Source organism: Piliocolobus tephrosceles, chromosome 10, assembly GCF_002776525.5.
Source record: "Piliocolobus tephrosceles isolate RC106 chromosome 10, ASM277652v3, whole genome shotgun sequence".
In the NCBI taxonomy this organism is placed as follows: domain Eukaryota; kingdom Metazoa; phylum Chordata; class Mammalia; order Primates; family Cercopithecidae; genus Piliocolobus; species Piliocolobus tephrosceles.
Genome location: NC_045443.1, coordinates 44,287,049 through 44,306,471, shown reverse-complemented (window position 1 = coordinate 44,306,471; position 19,423 = coordinate 44,287,049). Strand labels below are relative to the sequence as shown.

The following is a 19,423-nucleotide window of genomic DNA, read 5'->3' as shown; positions in this document are numbered from 1 at the left end:
GGAGGAGGTTGCGGTGAGCTGAGATAGCGCCATTGCACTCCAGCCAGCGCAACAAGAGCAAAATTCTGTCTAAACAACAACAACAACCCATCAGATCTGGTGAGACTCACTCATTACAATGAGAACAGCATAGGGGAAACCACCCCCATGATTCAATTACCTGCACATGGTCCTGCCCTTGACACATGGGGATTATTACAATTCAAGATGAGATTTGGGTGGGGACACAGAGCCAAAACATACTAAGAACTAATTGTTTAATGGAGAGGCATCCATTAAATATAGACATGCAAAACCCACAACTACTTTTGTGCAACTTCTTTATTTCAGTTTTAGTTTTACACAAAGGCAAAGAGAATAGAGAGTGGGGAGGCAGGAATAATGCTGGGTCACCCCCAGGAAGTGGGGAAGAGGCTGCAGCCAAGAAGAATGAGTCAGACTGCTCCTCCTTGGCTTTCTTGGTAATAGCAATGAACAAAAAGACCAGGAATGGACTCCAGGCTTAAGTCAACAAGGTCAGTCTGTTCAGGCCAAGCAATGGAAAGGAAGTGTCAGATCTGTCCAATCCATGCTCATAAAGAGGAAATAAGGCCTAGCTCCATCTATTGAGGCCTTGGCTCTGGGTTGGCTAGGGCCCTTCTCTTTGAAGGTCTAGGCCGCTGTCCCCAGGGCACATAGGGGCCACGGGGACGATACCTGCCAAAACCCCTATGGACAACAGGGGCAGGCCGCTGATAACGGGGTGTGGGGAAGAAGGGCATAGGCAACTGGGGACCAATCACAAAGTTGTCTTGGAAGAAGAAATCTGTATGGGCTGATGAGGGGACATCTGAATGGCAATAGAATTGATCTGACTGGAAAGTATGGTCTGAGGAAAAACAGGCATCTGGGGGACCCTGTGGGAACCGGGGCATTCCCTGGTGAAGGGGAATGGGAGGAGGAGGCTGTGGGGGTAGGAGCGGGAGCAGCGGCAATCGCTGAGGTGGGAACCCAAGCAGGGGGCAGTATGTGGGGGAAGGTAAGGGTGGGGACAGAGGTAAGGCCGGGTGATTTCTGTTGGCCTGGGGCGGCCCTTCAACTCTCGGGCCAGGTTTTTTCTTCTTGATCCATTCGCCCACAGGATGGCGCTGGGGCAACTCCACACCCCAGGCGTCAGCCACGTGGGCCAGCAGCAGCTGGGAGAGGCAGCGGTGCACGCGTCCATTCCAGTGCACCCCGTCCGAGTGCAGGTTCTCCCTCGCGTGGTGGAAGTAAAAATGCAAGTCCAGTACATCGAAGTTATGTTTACGTGCCTCGGTGGCGCTGTAGAAGTTGGCTTCGACCACTCCGTTTCTCAGGAAGGTGGCCTTCTGCTGCCGGAGCTTGGGCGGAAGGAAACTCCCAGTGACTTCCTCGCCCACAGGCATGGCCGTGTTCCACACCAGGAGGCAAGACTCGGGCAGCACCTGGCCCAGGCACTGGAACAGGTTCTCCAGGTTCTCCAGGTAGCTCCACCAGGAGTTCGGACCATACCTGGAGATGTCCCAGAGGCAGGAATTCATGATGACCAGGTCCGGGACATGCTCGCCCGACTGCAGCTCTTTCAAGATGGTCTGGAGGTAGTCAGAGTACACGCGGGTGAGGAAGTAAAAACGCACCAGATGGTGGTCGGAGCGGAACTCACGAACTTCACGGTAGTTACAGCCGTTGTGCATGTGGCCGCGCTGGCCTCCGTCCACCAGCTCATCTTGTTCGAAGTTCAGCTCCCCCTTTGCTTTGAGCTGCCGGGGAGTGAGCAGGCAGTCCTTCTGCAGCAGAAGTACCAGGTCCTTGTACACTGCCCTATGCACAGAGTCCCCCAGGATGACCACGAACTTATTGTGGAGCAGTTGCCGCACTTCGGAGGCCCGCAGGAGGATCATGACGCCCAGGGTGCACGGCCTAGCTCCTTCCTTTGCACAGGGTGGGTCTGCGGATGGCTAGGACAGAAGGAGAGAACGGCTGGGAGGGACTCACCTCTGGGCGGAGCGCCTAGTGCAGGGCGGGGGTAGGGAGACCATGGGGAAGGGGATGACACAGTGGCCTCTGCCCCGAGGAGTGGAACTGGAGTGTCCGCATAGCAGGCTCCACCAAGCCTGGACCTGGGAGATGGGCGAGAGAGCCAAAAGCCTTTTTTGTCTAGTCGCAGTTTGGGCCTGGGGCTTGACCTCTGAATGGCCTGAGGCTGCTGTTGGAGGCTCAGGTTCCACTTGGTGGGGAGGAGCCAAGTACGGATCCACCCTTCCTAGGGCTGAGAGTGCTAGCAGGATGCCTAGCCAAGAGCCTGGAAGCAGCCCAGAAGCCTAAGTGGAGATGGTTAGCACTATGCCACTGTTAGATAATGAGGACCCCAAGTATGCAAGAACATGGAGAATGTTTGTGATGTAATGTTAAGTGGAAGAAGTTACATCCCATACTGAATGCTCCATCACTTAAACTATATAAAAGAGATATGCATAGATAACATTGAAAGGAAATATGTAAAAACATATCTTCATAGAATAGGATTATGGTTGACTTCCCTTCCCTTTTATTTTTGTAAATATCCTTTATAGTCTTAAATTGCTTGCTATAGCTTTAAAAGAATTAAATGAAATGCAACAGGTAACACAAGGAGAGTACCTGTGCTAGGTCAAGAACATAAAAACAGGCTGGGTGCAGTGGGATTACACCTGTAATCCCAGCACTTTGGGAGGCTGAGGCGGGCGGATCACCTGAGGTCGGGAGTTCGAGACCAGCCTAACCAACACGGAGAAACCCCGTCTCTACTAAAAATACAAAATTAGCCCGGTGTGGTGTCACCTGCCTGTAATCCCAGCTACTTGGGAGGCTGAAGCAGGAGAGTTGCTTGAACCCGGGAGGCAAAAGTTGCCAGTGAGTCGAGATGGCACCATTGCACTTTAGCCTGGGCAAGAGCGAAACTCCGTCTCAGAAAACAAACAAAAACAAAAAACAAAACAAAACAAAAAAAAAACAGTAAAAACAGACTTATTTTACAAGGAAGTAGCTGTTTCTCATCAATAGGACTGAAAAAAATCAGGATAAAACTGGAAATAATTTGAATACATTTCAGCTGTAATATTATTTGCTTTACATTTGAAGAGAATTGGAATATGCCACTCCAAAATGTGCACTTTAGCATGAGGATTATTTTGAGCAGAAAGCAACTGAAAATTGACAGATGCAGGAAGTTATCTGCCCTCCTCTTATCTGGCCTAGAATCAGGGCATATATTTCCCTTTGAGGAAGGTAAACACCCTTCCCCCAACCAGGGAAACAAGAGCAACTCTTATCAATCAGACAGGTTATCATCCTTTTCACCGAAGACAGGGAATAGACACCAAGATGATTTTTCATAAATAGACCTTACTATAAAGGCCCTTATCTTCCATGAGCTCCCCCCATTTATTTCCCAGTCACTTCCCCACAATTCATCATCCCTTAATGCCCAAAGCCCTAAGTTTCACTGTTTTCCGGTGCACTCCCTGCCTGCCAATGTTAATTTAAAAACTGTGGCTGGCACGGTGACTCACGCCTGCAAACCCAGCACTTTGGAAGGCCAGGGTGGGCGGGATCACTTGAGCTCAGGAGTTCGAGACCAGCCTGGGCAACATGGCAAAACGCCATCTCTACACAAAAATTACCCGGACATGGTGACACACGGCTGAGGCGGGAGGATGGCCTGGGCTCAGGTTGAGGCTGCAGTAAGCAGTGTTCCAGCCACTTCACTCCCGCCTGGGCCACAAAGTGAGACCCCATCTCTAAATAAATAAATACATAAACAAATAAAATGTCTAGATCTGTATCTTGGCAACACACACAAAATAAATAAATAAAATTGTGTGCCTTTTCTTCCGTTAATCTGTCTTTTGTTAGTTTAATCTGTACGCCCCCAGGTACTGAAGCTGAAGCTAAAAGAGTAGAGAAAAAGTTTTTTCTCTCCAGCACATTGGATGCAATGTTAAAAGCTGTGAAACTCATCCTCAAAACTTCAGATTATTTCAAGCTGCCATTTACAACTCATATCCACAGATGACTAAATAGTAGGAACACTAAAACACTGCTAGAGATTGCAAATGGGAGGAACCTGGCATCCATTTCATCTACTTACACAAAGCCATGAAAATCCGGCGCAGCTTGAAACTTGTAAGATTTTATGCATTAGTAAACATTTTAATAGGTGTGGGTGGATAGCTATTATTAAACTATACATTCAAGTTTTAAAAGCCATATATCCTATTTTAGTTTTAAATGGATATAAATACAAAAATGAAAATATTAAAATAGGTAGAATATTGTTTCATAAGAGAACAGTTGAAAATATTGACATCTTCCCCACAAAGAATCATTAAAATATTTTTACTATCAGAATAAAAGTTTTGGCTGGGTGCGGTGGCTTATGTTTGTAATCCCAGCACTTTGGGAGACTGAGGCAGGAGGATTGCTTGAGACCAGGAGTTTGAAACCAGCCTGGGCAACATAGCAAGACCTTCATCTCCAAAAAAAAAACCAAACAAAGAAAAACAAAACAAAACTGAAGCAAACTCCAAATCCCTTTGGGACTCAAGCATATTTATTTGTTTAGATTCATTTATTCCTCCAACTCACACTTAATAAGTGCCTACCATAGGCTCCACATAGGGAGCATAAAAATAAGTAAAATATGATCTTGCCCTCAAAAAGCAGACCAGAAACACTGGTTGATAACTGTATTATCATGTGGAAAGTGGTAAAGGCCAAGAACTGTGAAAGTCTAGGGGTCTTTGGGAAAAGTATTCCTTCCCACTCTAGACTCAAGTCTCCAAAGTGCAAAATGTGAAGACGGAAACCCTTTCCTCTTGTGTTTTCAGGGCTCCCGTGCCAGTCCAGCTCTCTGTGCCTTCTCTGGGTCGGCACTCTGTCCATAATCTGTGCCCTAATGCGCCTCCCCGTTAACACAGTTCTGTCCGGAAGCTGGCAGATCTGATAATTATTCAGTGCTGTCTCTGCCATGGTGTTGCTTACGGAATTCCCTAATGCGCTCCTTCTCTGCCAGCCAAGTGCCCTAGACTTGGAAAGATACTAAGTTCAAGTTCACTACTTAAAGACTGTCAGAGGCACTTAAGAGTTGAAGGAAACTAGGGTTATGTCACCCCAAAACGTGCCTCTCTGATATAAATATTTTTGAGCGAAGATGCTTGAGAATCAGCGGTGGCAGAAAGGGCCTCCAGATCTGCCCTTTCTTATCAAGCCATAAAAATTCCTATGAAAACGCGGCCTTCTCTGCACCAGCGCAAGAAGATAACCCTTGTTTCCAGTGACTTAAGAAGCGACCGCTGCAATGGAGCTGTATAAATAAACTTACCGAAAAAAACCCTTATCCTCCACTAGCTTTATACCCCCTCCCCATTTATCTCCTAGCGACTCCCCCGGAATTTACTACCCCTAGCTTATACCCCTTTGTCCTGTCATTTCTTCACAAATTGTGTAGTTCTTTGTCTACAAAGGATAAAAGCTTTCTGCTTTGGCCATTTCTTGGGGTCTTCTCTCTTATGAGGGTCCCCATGTACATGTAAAAAAATTAATAAAACATACATGCTTTTCTTCTGTTAATCTGTCTTGCATTAATTTGGTTCCAAGTCCACCCGAAGATCCTACTTAAGAAGATCGACTTAAGAAGATGGGTGGAGGCTATCCATAGCCCCGTCTACAGAGTAACAGCAAAGAGCATTGCGTTTGGAATCATACTACCTGGGTTTGAATCCTAACTCTTCTATTTGCTAGCATTTTGAACTTGGGCAAGCTATTTAGCCTTTCTCTGCCCTAACTTTCCAGATCTGTAAAATGGACCTATTAGTAGACTTCATACATGTGATGTAGGGATTAAATGTAAACTGTTTATAATAATGCCTAATGAGAAGTAAGTGCTGATAAGTTAGTTATTATTATTAAAAGTTGAGCACCCCTAATTCAAAATTCCAAAGTTCTTCCAAACCCAAAACTTTTTGAGAGCTAACATGATGCTCCAAGTTACACTGAACACATTACTTTTTCACTATATTAATGGTATGTTGGCCAAGTGAGGAGGCTCACGCCTGTAATCGCAGCACTTTGAGAGGCCGAGGCAGGTGGATCACTTGAGACCAGGAGTTCAAGACCAGTCTGGCCAACATGGTGAAATCCTGTCTCTACAAAAAATACAAAAATTAGCCAGGCATGGTGGCACATGCCTGTAATCCCAGCTACTCGGAGGCTGAGGCAGGACACCCCTTGAACCTGGGAGGCGGAGGGTGCAGTGAGCTAAGATCATACCACTGCATTCCAGCCTGAGCGACAGAGTGAGGCTGTGTCTCAAAAAAAAAGAGAAAAGTATGTCGTATTTTCTACTATTAAGTACTTACGTGTTAATAAGTGTAAGAAAATGATTACTTGCCGGGCGCGGTGGCTTACGCTTATAATCCCAGCACTTTGGGAGGCTGAGGCGGGCGGATCACGAGGTCAGGAGATCGAGACCATCCTGGCTAACATGGTGAAACCCCATCTCTACTAAAAGTACAAAAAAAAATTAGCTGGGTATGGTGGCAGTCGCCTGTAGTCCCAGCTACTCGGGCGGCTGAGGCAGGAGAATGGCGTGAACCTGGGAGGCAGAGTTTGCAGTGAGCCACGATGGCGCCACTGCACTCCAGCCTGGGTGACAGAGAGAGACTTCATCTCAAAAAAAAAAAAAAAAAAAAAAAGAGAAAAGAAAATGATTATTTGTCGGTTGCCTCTAAACATATAAACTGAGTCAGAAATGATGGTGATGTCAAACAACCAGAGTCCACGAGTGGTTAAGATTGTGACACCTTTGCTTTCTGATGGCTCAGTGCACACAGACTTTGTTTCCTGCACAAAATTCAAAGTATTGTACAAAATTACCTTCAGGCTATGTGCATATGCTGTATATGAAACATAAACGAATTTTGTGTTTCCACTTAGGCCCCATCCCAGCCTATGTACGGGCATCCCCACATACATGCAAATATTCTGAAATCACCCAAAAATCTGAAATCCAAAAACACTTTTGTTTTGATTTCTCTTCTTTTTCTTTTTTTTTTTTTTTTGAGGAGTTTCACCCTTGGTGCCCAGGCTGGAGTACAGTGGTGCAATCTCAGCTCACTGCAACCTCCGCCTCTTGGGTTCAAGCGATTCTCCTGTCTTAGCCTCCCGAGTAGCTGGGACTACAGGCATGCACCCAACACGCCTAACTAATTTTTTATATTTTTAGTAGAGATGGGGTTTCACCATGTTGGCCAGCTGGTCTTGAACTCCTGACCTCAGGTGATCCGCCATCCTCAGCCTCCCACAGTGCTGGGATGACAGGTGTGAGCCACTTTTCATTCCAAGCATTTTGGATAAAGGATGTTCAACCCGGCCGGGCGCGGTGGCTCAAGCCTGTAATCCCAGCACTTTGGGAGGCCGAGACGGGCGGATCACGAGGTCAGGAGATCGAGACCATCCTGGCTAACACGGTGAAACCCCGTCTCTACTAAAAAAACTACAAAAAACTAGTCGGGCGAGGTGGTGGTGCCTGTAGTCCCAGCTACTCGGGAGGCTGAGGCAGGAGAATGGCGTGAACCTGGGAGGCGGAGCTTGCAGTGAGCTGAGATCCGGCCACAGCACTCCAGCCAGCCTGGGTGACAGAGCGAGACTCCGTCTCAAAAAAAAAAAAAAAAAAAAAAAAAAAAAAAAATAATCAATAAAGGAGAGATTACAATATTTGTTCTGCTTGTTTGTCAGGGTTCTATGAAGATCAAATTAGATGACGCAAGTGAAATATTTTGGCTAAAACAAAATTAATGTTTATTGAACAGCTACTAGATCCCAGGTGCTTTACCAACATTAACTCTTCATGAAGTAACTTTTTTTTTTTTTTTTTGAGACGGAATTTCACTCTTGTTGCCCAGGCTGGAGTGCAGTGGCACAATCTCAGCTCACTGCAACCTCCGCCTCCCAGGTTCAAGCAATTCTCCTGCCTCAGCCTCCTGGGTAGCTGGGATTACAGGTGCGCATCACCACGCCCAGCTAATTTTTGTAGTTTTTTAGTAGAGACAGGGTTTCACCATTTTGGCCAGGCTGGTCTCGAACTCCTGACCTCAGACGATCTGCCCGCCTTGGCGTCCTAAAGTGCTGGGATTACAAGCGTGAGCCACCACACCCAGCCCTTTATGAGATAACTCTTATTCCCATTTTACAGGGAAAGATACTGATGTGATAGAGTTAAGATTTAGTCCAAAGTATTTCTCTAATAGAAGAAGGATCTTTTCCTATCCTTTTCTTATTCATAGTCAGGCAACCCTCTCCTTTGCCCAGGAGAGGTGGTCACGAAGGGAGGGGATGGTTGGTGAATGAGTATAATCCCATATCCTAATCTCAAGCAGGAGACAGAAAAACACATAAAGACTTTGAATTCAGAAGAACTCAGGCAGGGTGCGGTGGCTCACGCCTATAATCCCAACACTTTGGGAGGTCAAGAAGGACAGATCACCTGAGGTCAGGACCAGCCTGGGCAACTTGGTGAAACGCTATCTCTACTAAAAATGAGCTGGGTGTAGTGGCACACACCTGTAATCCCAGCTACTCAGGAGGCTGAGGCACAAGAATTGCTTGAGTCCAGGAGGTGGAGGTTGCAGCAAGCTGAGATCGCACTACTGAACTCCAGCCTGGGCAACGGAGTGTGACTTTGTCTCAAAAAAAAAAAAAGAAAAAACGAAGAAGAAGCAAAACACAGTTCTAAAGACTGACAACCTCACAGTGTCTGAGGACTTCTGGAGCTACTATATCCTAACCAGTTAACTTAACCCACTCAAATGTTGCTCCAAGAGCTCAGGGCCAGAATCTGACAAAAAATGCTTACCTGAGAATGTCTTCTTTTCTAAGTCAGAGTCTTGCTCTGTCAACCAGGCTGGAGTGCAATGGAGAGATCTCAGCTCACTGAAACTTTTGCCTCTGAGGTTCAAGCAATTCTCATGCCTTGGCCTCCAGATACTTGCAATTACAGGCACTTGCCACCATGCCCAGCTAATTTTTGTATTTTTAGTAGAGACGGGGTTTCACCGTGTTGGCCAGGCTGGTCTCGAACTCTTGGTCTCAAGCGATTCACTCACCTCACCCTCCCAAAGTGCTGGGATTACAGGTGTGAACCACCGTGCCTGGCCTTATTATTCTTCTCTAATGGAACATGCAGCTACGACGGCGAGAAGGAAGAGAGAGGAAAATGATTGGGAAGAAGTATTCCAGTTAGAACCCAAAATGGGGCCAGGCAAGGTAGCTCTTGCCTGTAAGCCCAGCACTTTGGGAGGCCGAGGTGGGTGGATCACCTGGGGTCAGGAGTTCACGACCAACCTGGCCAACATGCTGAAAGCCCCCCTCTCTACAAAAATACAAACATTAGGTGGGCATCATGGCAGGTGCCTGTAATCCCAGCTACTCGTGAAGCCGAGGCGGGAGAATTGCTTGAACCCGGGAAGCAGAGATTGCAGTGAGCTGAGATCTTACCATCTTGCTGCTGCACTCCAGACTGGGTGATATAGCGAGACTCCGCCTCAAAAACAAAAACAAAAACACAAAAACAAACAAACAAAAAAACCTGAAATGGAAATGAAATTCTTGATAAAGAGGAGCACTGTAACTGTAACAGGATTAATGAAATCTGACACCCTCAAGACTATCATTTTGAGAAAAGAAGCGTTTAAGCTAAGAGACCAAGCATTAAAAATAAAACTTAACAAAACCAAAATGACACTTTTAGGGGAGTGAGAAGAATAATTTGGAGACATAAACCTTCTCTGATTTTAAAAAAAGGTCAATAGCATCCATTTTCAGAGCTCTTTTTATTTATAAAAAATAAAACAAAAAAAGATTCGAAAATGGCCAGATCAGTGATCTTTATAGCCTAGGCATCTTTCTTTGCTTCAGATTTGATAAGCACACTTATTCATTTTGGTAGCTATTTTATAGATTCACTCATTCACTTAATAAAGATCACAGAGAGCCGAATAGTGCACTGGGTGCAAGGACTAGGTATGAAAAGGCAATTTTGGTCAGGTGTGGTGGCTCACACCTGTAATCCCAGCACTTTAGGAGGCCAAGGTGGGCGGATAACTTGAGATCAGGAGTTCAAGACCAGCCTGGCCAGCATGTTGAAACCCCGTGTCTACCAAAAATATAAAAAATTAGCCGGGTGTGGTGACGCGTCTGTAATCCCTGCTACTCAAGAGGCTGAGGCAGGAGAATTGCTTGAACCCGGGAGAGGGAGGTTGCAGTGAGCGGAGATCGCACCAACACACTCCAGCCTGGGCGACAAAGTGAGACAAGTCTCAAAAAGAGAGGCAATCTCGGCCGGGCGCTGTGGCACAGGCCTGTAATCCCAGTACTTTGGGAGGCCGAGGTGGGTGGATCACGAAGTCAGGAGATTGAGACCATCCTCGCTAACATGGTGAAACCCCGTCTCTACTGAAAATATTTTAAAAATTAGCCAGGTGTGGTGGCGGGCACCTGTAGTCCCAGCTACTGTACTTGGGAGGCTGAGGCAGGAGAATGGTGTGAACCCGGGAGGCGGAGTTTGTAGCGAGCTGAGATCGTGTCACTGCACTACAGCCTGGGGGACAGAGCGAGACTCCGTCTCAGGAAGAAAAAAAAAAAAAAAAAAAAAAAGAGAGGCAATCTCTTTTCTCAAGAGGAGGGGTAAGAAAATCGGCACTTAAAGAGCTGGCTGCTAAAATTGATGTATGTAAATGAAGTACCTGAGAGTGTTGGAAGAGTCTAAGCTAGAGGAGGGAGGTTTATGAACAATCATTGCAACCTGATTCCAACATCGAATTAAAACAGAAATTTTTTTTAAAAGTTTCGCGATAATTTTAAAAATCACAGTTATGGCCGGGCACGGTGGCTCACGCCTGTAATCCCAGCACTTTGGGAGGCCCAGGCGGGCGGATCACGAGGTCAGAAGATCAAGACCATCCTGGCTAACATGGTGAAACTCCGTCTCTACTAAAAAAATACAAAAAAAATTAGCTGGGCGTGGTGGTGGGCGCCTGTAGTCCCAGCTACTCGGGAGCCTGAGGCAGGAGGATGGCGTGAACCCGGAATTCAGAGCTTGCAGTGAGCCGAGATTGCGCCACCGCATTCCAGCCTGGGTGACAGAGCGAGACTCTGTCTCAAAGAAAAAAAAATCATAGTTATTAGTTCCATGTTGTTTTCTGTTTTCCTTTTTCTTTTTTTGAGACGGAGTCTCGCTCTGTCGCCCAGGCTGGAGTGCAGTGGTGGGATCTCAGCTCATTGCAAGCTCCGCCTCCCGGTTCACGCCATTCTCCTGCCTCAGCCTCCCGAGTAGCTGGGACTACAGGCGCCCGCCACCTCGCCCGGCTAGGTTTTTGTATTTTTTTGTAGAGACGGGGTTTCACCATGTTAGCCAGGATGGTCTCGATCTCCTGACCTAGTGATCCGCCCGTCTCGGCCTCCCAAAGTGCCGGGATTACAGGCTTGAGCCAACACGCCCAGCCTGTTTTCTGCTTCCAAAGTAAACTTTGGGCTGAGGCTAAGGCTGTCACAGAAATATGCATTAATAATGTCTACTGCCACAATAAATTATGGCATCTTGTTTATATTTCCCTGTTTGGGGATAATTAATTTTTTAACAGCTTCATAAGCTATGAATTACAACTCATTGACTATTGACTATTGCTTTACAATGATCACAAACCAAACACATAGCATTTATCTTTCATTAAAGTTTTGTAATACTTATGTTGATTTTTTTCTTTTCTGATTGATCTTTATTTACAAGAAGGGGTACATTGAAATAAGCCAGTTGCTTTAGAGATCCTGCAGAGAAGTTTTAAATCACAGAGAGTCACTAACAATCAAGATGTTCTGATTCATTGTAGGAAGTACTTGTAATTATAAGTTTCTTGTATAACTATCTTAATACAATATTGTACTGGGAATATAAATGGTTCATTTCCTTATAACCGCATTTTGGGGGATCTAACCAATAGTTTGAACTTTCCAAAATTCTGTTAAATTTTAGTAGACTGGATGGTACAGATAAGGGATTATTTTTAATGAGCTCACCTGTATAATTTATCTATGTCTTGGCATTTGCTTAGTTTTCTAAGTGAATTTAAACTTGCCAAAAATTAAATTACATGCCATATACAGTTTTGAGAGAAAAAAGAAAAGCAAACAATTCGAACTTTTCTTTGGGAAAACTTATGTGGACTGGGGATTCTCTAGAGACTCATATTTTGATTTGAGGCCAGTCAGTGAACAGCCATCGACCCATACAACACCGAAGTGGAAGAAGCAATGCAGGCCTATTTTCAAAAGTGGCTTTAGGAGCAAAGGAGACATACAGAAAAGTACTGAGAGATGCTATGCTGTGGTAAGTAATGCAATAGAAAAATAATTGCCAGGCCAGGTGCAGTGGTTCAATTCTGTAATCCCAGCACTTTGGGAGGCCAAGATGGGTGGATCACTTGAGATCAGGAGTTCGACACCAACGTGGCCAACATGGCAAAACCCCGTCTCTACCAAAAATACAAAAATTAGCTAGGCGTGGTGGCACGCGCCTGTAATCCCAGCTACTTGGGAGGCTGAGGCAGCAGAATCGTTTGAACCTGGGAGGTGGAGGTTGCAGTGAGCCAAGATTGTGCTACTGCACTCCAGCCTGGGTGACAGTGTGAGACTCTGTGTCAGAAAAAGAAAAAAAAAGAAAGAAAGAAAGAAAAAGAAAAATAATTGCCAAATAACCGCTGGAAAGATTGTTAACTGATTTGAATCCCCTTTCTATATTGACCTCACTTTCTACGTAGGTCTCGGATCTGCAGTCCATTAATTAATTCAGTAAAAATGTAGAGAGCACTTGTGTCTATCTACAGCTATGACAGCTGTTACTGCACATTTGGCTCACACCCTTCAACATCGATCACGATTCCCCTATGAATCCCTGCATCATGAAACCACACCATAAGGCCTGTATTTCTAAGTTCGTTATCCAGGTAGTCCTTAAACACATCTAAAATCATGCAAGATAAGTGAAAAACGGAAACTAGAATAAAGATCTTCAAACTGGGCTCCATGTAATCACAGGTTTACTTTGTGGAGGCAAGAATCACTGTGGGTATATTCAGTCTGTATTTATATCATCCCTACCAGGCCACAATCTGAAATTTGTAATTCTTTTAAAATAAACTATCAAAGAAGAATCCCCAACACTTTGAGTTTGAAAATTACCAAGTTTAAAAATTCTTAAAGCAGCATATTTTCCCATAATAATAGTCTAATATAAACAACTCCTATGAATTACAGAAAGAAATGCAGAGGGCATTTTTATGAATGAAGTGGAGGTTCTTAATAACTCATATACAGGTAACTTCTATAACAACAAAAGATAAAACTAGGGACCATTAATTCCAGTGAGCTCACTTTTTTAAGCCTTTGTTTTATAGCCTTTTGTAAATATTCCCTAAAATAAATAATCAAAGCACTTCATAGACATAAAAGTACGATTTCAATCAAGTACAGTCTATAGTAAACATCTACATGATGGTCTTGCGTCCATTATTCAAAGTATATTTGCTAACTTCCTACCTATTACCCCTTTAACACAAATGAAAGATACCGAAGGTGATCTGGCTTTCAACTCCAGGCAAAGAAGCCAGCCAGGGACTCTGCCCCTGGACAGCTGCGTGCTCTTGGGCCGGTTGCCCACAGTTTTGAACCAGTTTCCTCTTCTGTAAAAAGGGAATAATATTACCTACCTCGTTGAACAATAGTGAAGATGAAAAGAGATCTCATACATTAAGAGCCTAATACAAGGCCTGCCAGAAAGTAGGCCCTAGTGATTCCAGAGAAAACACAGGCCTGCAGACAGCACCCTGCCTGGCCTCCCTCCTCAAACCTTCACATCCTCACCCCGCTTCCCACTCTCCTGCAAAGGCAGAGAGGTACCTTCTTAGGTGTAAAGCTTCCTCAGCAGCTCAGGGACTTTGCTCCCGGATATCCCCCAGTGAGGGGATAATTTGCATTCTGCATTTTCTTTACCCTCCTTGTCCTGGATCCTTCTTTTTAGCATTAAACACATTCTAGCTTCTTGCTTTGAAAAAGAAAGGAAACATCTTTGACTCCACCTCCAGGACAGTCCTATCTTTTGCCTCCGCTCCAAGGCCACATTTAAAAACAAAACTTGCTTGCACCGACTGGGTCTAGGTCCGGGCCCCACCTCCCACTCACTCCTCCGTTTACTTCAATTTGGCTCTGACTGCATCAAAGTAAAGGAATGTTTGTTAGTAAATCACCGATTACTTCCTTGTTGCTCCTTTCAGTGGCCACTTTTTGGTTCTTACAGTATGAGGGGTCGGGGCACGACTGACTGCTTCCTCTGAGAAACCCAGCCCTCAAGTCCACGTATTTGTGACACCCTTGTATCTTGTCCTTCCCTAGTATCTTTTGAGGGTTTATCTTTCTCTTGCGGTTCCCCAAATGTTGGTCTTTTTCTCTCTCTTCTCTCTCTTTTTCTTATTTCTCCCTCCCTTCCCGGTCTTTCTCAAGGCCACTGAAGGGGTCCTTTCTTCTCTTCTTCAACATTCTTATCCTCGTGTGTCCACCCATTTTCAGAGTGTCAGGAAGTGAGGTAACCATATGTCCCTATTTGCCCCAAACAGTTCTGGTTTCCGCCTGTTTTCCCAGAATGATTAGTAGCACCCCAAAGCCTTAAGAGTCCTGGTTTGGATGGTAACAACGGACCATCCCTTATCAATTCCTATTTGTATGCAGATGACTGAGAATTGGGGCAATAAAGCACATTGGCTGAGAGGGAGGGCCTCTGGGGTTGGCCCCTTGGGTGTAGATCCTGCTCCACTGCTTACTAGCCCTTGAGTCCCCGGGCCTATTAAACAACCTCTCGGCCCTGAAGAAACCTCATCAATAAAATGGGAACAATATAACTGCAGTTTTCCTAACAAGTGGGGGTTAAATGAACACATGTAAAGTTATTAGCATGACGCCACCACATTTCTAAGTACTCAGTGAATGTAGCTATTATCTTTGTCTCTAGCCCAGACGTGTCGCCTGAGTTCCATACATATTCAGGTGGAGAGAACAAAAAGTTCTTTGGGGTTGGGGGGTAGGAGGTAGGAAAAGCAGTCTATGCAGGCCCCTATCACTTCCCAATTCTCTTTTAAAAAAAAAAAAATTTTTTTTTAAGAGACAGAGTCTCACTCTGTCACCCAGGCTGGAGTGCCACGGTGTGATCACAGCTCACTGTAGCCTTTATCTCCCGGTTCAAGCGATCCTCCTGCCTCAGCCTGCTGAGTAGTTGGGACCACAAGTGTGCATCCCGTGCCCGGCTAATTTATTTATTTATTTTTTTGTGGAGACAGGCTCTTGCTTTGTGGCCCAGTCTGGTCTTGAACTCCTGGTTTCAAGTAATCCTCCTGCCTTGGCCTCCCAAAGTGCTGGGATTACAGCCATAAACCATTCCGCCCAGTCTCCCAGTTCTCTAGACACTCATATATCTTCCCATCAAACTATGGCTGAATTCCTCAAATAATTGTCTCGTGACCTTTGAACAGTCTCCCTAAAGGTAAATATTGCATTGACCAACAATGGGAATGATGGCAGCACATTCTCAGCATGCAATTTCAGAGAGCTGCTGTATAATTTTGCTTGAAGCACTGGTTGGGAGTACATAATTGGGTGGAAATAAACTTTACTTCTGAAATGTGTGGACAAAGTCATTTTTATTTTTGATGACTGGTTTTGTTTTAATTGTGAAGAAATCCTTAAGCTGATCTGTATCCAGGCAATCATTTAAAATTTTTGATGTTGGCCGGGCGTGGTGGCTCACCACCTGTAATTCCAGCACTCTGGGAAACTGAGGCGGGAGGATCACTTGGCCCAGGAATTCGAGACCAGCCTGGGCAACATGGTGATATCCCTTTCTCAAAAAAAAAAAAAAAAAAGAATTTTGATGTCTAACGAATATTGGAAACAATATATATATGTTGAAGATATAGTTTAGGGAGGAGGGGAATGTTGCAATATATTTTGGGAAGCTGAGCACAGCGATCACTGTCACATTTGTTTTTGATTTATGGTTAAATATTTTACGTTCCCCCAATTTTTCTTAGTCCTTAAAAAGTTTATCTTTGATTAAAACATTATTTTTTAAATGACATAGTTTTAGTTTTATATGTTTTCTTACGTAAAACTTCATCATCTAAGTTTTAAAATTTCAAATTCATTGAATATGTTAGCATAATTCCAACATTTTGCATTCTGTAAACTTTTTATATTTTGGGATATGATCCTTTCTTCTTGGGATCTTCTGAAAGACTGCGGGGAATGATAGGGTTTGTGTAAGCCCAGAGGCTTTTTTCTCATGTCTTTATGTTTGTTTCTATCACTCACCTTTGAATGTTCCCCAACCCTTTCCTCTTACTAAAATTCTGTTCTTTCAGTAAGACTCAAGTTTAAAAGACAATTTTGTCAGAGAGCCTTCCCTACTCTCCCAAGTAGAAAACTCTCTCCTTCCTCTGAGGGATGCCTCTACTTAACCTTTGGTTCTGTTTTGTTCTATAATTAACTGCCCATGTGCCATTCCATCCCACTCTATGCTAGTTCTGGATGGCAGAAGTGGGTCTTACCCATCTTTGTACCCCTCAGGGCCCAGTGCCTGTGCCTAATAATCATCGGAACTCACTGAGCACTCACTTTGTGCCAGGCCTACTCCATTCTCACAACCCGGTGAGGGAGGAACTATTATTATCTCTATTTTATAGATGAGTAAACTGAGGCATGGAGAGGTTACATAAATTGCCTAAGGTTGGCTGGGCATGGTGGCTCACGCCTGTACTCCCAGCGCTTTGGGAGGCCGAGGTGGGTGGATCACCTGAGGTCAGGAGTTTGAGACCAGCCTGACTAACATGGTGAAACCCGGTCTCTACTAAAAATACAAAAATTAGCCCGGTGTTGTGGCACACACCTGTATTCCCAGCTACTCAGGAGGCTGAGGCAAGAGAGTTGCTTGAACCCAGGAGGCAGAGGTTGCAGTGAGCCAAGATCATGCCACTGCACTCCGGCTTGGACAACAGAAGGAGACTCTGTCTCAAAAAATAAATTAAAAATAAATCAATAAATTGCCCAAGGTTGCCGAGCTAGTAAATGGCAGAACTATTCTTTTGACAATGTATCATCTTCTTCTTGTTCTTTTTTTTTTTTTTTTTTTTTTGAGGCAGGGTCTCACTTGGTCACCCGGGAGTACAGTGGCATGATCACCGCTACTGCAGCCTCAACGTCCCAGGCTCAATCAATCAATCCTCCAACCTCAGCCTCCTGGGTAGTTGGGACTTTAGGCTCATGCCACCACAGTCATTAATGACAGTGAATCTTCTGAATAATTAGATAAGCTTAAGGTTTCCTTTTGTTTCTTTAGGAGTAAGTATGGCTCCAAAGCCTGAGTTTTTAATCTCAGCTATAAATATTTGTTTAAATTAAGAGAAAAGAAAATCATCTTATCTAGATAGAAACATTTGCATGTAGCTTTCCTTGTTATTCTCTGTTGAAAAACAAAATAATGTTTTGTGCACAGCTTTAAAATTTTCTGTGAGAAAACAAAGCAGGTGCGAAATAACTTAGTTCAATTTTCATCACTCTGTTAGCTAGTCTTCTTAAAAGCCAGTGGAAAACCTAGTGCTGCACTAAAGCTATATTTGTGTTTCAGATGTTTAGGCTTATGCTGACTACTCTAGATTCTAACCAGTGGCTGAATTAAAAGTTCCATGGATAAAAAACAAGGGCGATTGGAGAGCCAATAATGACGAGTGCTTTCAACCGCTGAACAGGTTGGATTGTGACAATTCTGCTCCAGGACTAGCTACAAAAGTCCATTTACTCAGTAACAAGAACCCGGGGCTGAGTCAGCAGGCCTGGATTTCTTCCACCTCTAATGCTTACTTTATCTTTGTGCTGCTTAGTTTTTCACTTATTAAATAGGGGAAATAGCACCTATGCTCCTCTGAAGGGATTACACAAAAGAGTTTTAAAAATGGATATTGTTTTATTATTGTTGCTATCATTATTGTTACCATTTTTGTAGTATTTAAATTCTACCTGTAATAGTGTTTCTATGGAAAAATAAATTTTTTTCTTTTTGTTTTTTTGAGATAGAGTCTCACTCTGTCTCCCAGGCTAGAGTACAGTGACGTGATCTTGGCTCACTGCATCCTCTGTCTCACGGAGTGATTCTCCTACCTCAGTCTCCGGAATAGCTGGGATCACAGGCATTTGCCACCATGCCCAGATAATTGTTCTATTTTTAGTAGAGATGGAGTTTCACCATATTGGCTAGGCTGGTCTGGAACTCCTGACCTCAGGTGATCCACCCACCTAGGCCTCCCAAAGTGCTGCGATTACAGGCCTGAGCTACCTTTTTCCATAGATAGCCAACCTGTGGAAAACATTTTTTGAATTTAAAAATGAGATTATAAGAGCAGGTCTCAGCCAGGTAGAGTGGCTCACACCTGAAATCCCAACACTTTGGGAAGGCCACGGAGGAAGGATTGCTTGAGACCAGGAGTTCAGGCCAAGCCTGGGCAACAAAGCTACGTCCCTGTCTCTACAAAAAAACAAAACCAAAAACAATTAAAAATTAACAGGATGTGGTGGCACACGCCTGTAGTCCCAGCTACTCAGGAGGAGGCTGAGGTGGAAGGATACCTTGAGCCCAGGTGTTTGTGGCTGCAGTGAGTTGTGATGACACCATTGCACTCCAGCCTGGATGACAGAGCAAGACACCGTCTCTGCCTTGGCTTTTACTCACACTATGTTGTAGAGGATTCTGGAAACTTGAGTTCCCACTGCTTTGCCTGTTGTCAGTGCAACTGAGGACTTGCCAGTTTCAAGCTCCACGGCTTGGAGTGGAAGAAAGGACAAGCAAGGTCCAGGGACTAAGAAAGCTGAGGACCAAGACTCTGTGCTAGTGAAATGAATGTCCTATTTCCCAGGCACACCGATTAACTTCTCACATTAGGCCTTTCCCCAGGCCATGGTTTTCCCCACTTCAGTGCCAACACGGACCTAGGGGCTTTTCTCCCTGCTGCCGTGTCCAGCCGAGCTCCCGCTTCTCTCTTCTCCAGCTACAAAAATAAGTCAACAGCTCTGCACTGCCTGCCTTAGAGTTAATTGTGGAAATCAAATGAAGTGCTGTGTAAACTCTACAAATGTTCACTGCTATTGTTATTCGGAGCCACCTTAACATATCTGGAAATTGGGCTTAGTGGTTAAGGGAGATTTCCAGTTAAATGAAGCATTTAACTTATTATTTAGCAATATTAATTATTTAGTGGCATTATTTAGTATACCCTCCAAAATGTGTTTACATGTT

General features: G+C 44.6%; 1 protein-coding gene across 5 annotated transcripts in view; it reads right to left on the bottom strand.

Annotated features, from left to right (window-relative positions):
- Positions 1–303: 303 nt before the first annotated feature.
- PCED1B (PC-esterase domain containing 1B) overlaps positions 304–19,423 on the bottom strand; it is a 24,873-nt gene continuing 5,753 nt past the window's right edge. For 3 of the 5 annotated variants that reach the window (XM_031936298.1, XM_031936299.1, XM_023231174.2), the window contains one exon: positions 304–1,958. In XM_031936298.1, coding sequence (XP_031792158.1) covers positions 603–1,901 — 1,299 coding nt within the window. In that variant the 5' untranslated portion in view covers positions 1,902–1,958 and the 3' untranslated portion in view covers positions 304–602. Of the gene's footprint in view, positions 2,121–13,989; positions 15,306–19,423 lie in introns of those variants that run through there. The other 2 variants (XM_023231177.2, XM_023231176.2) reach the window with 2 other exon arrangements.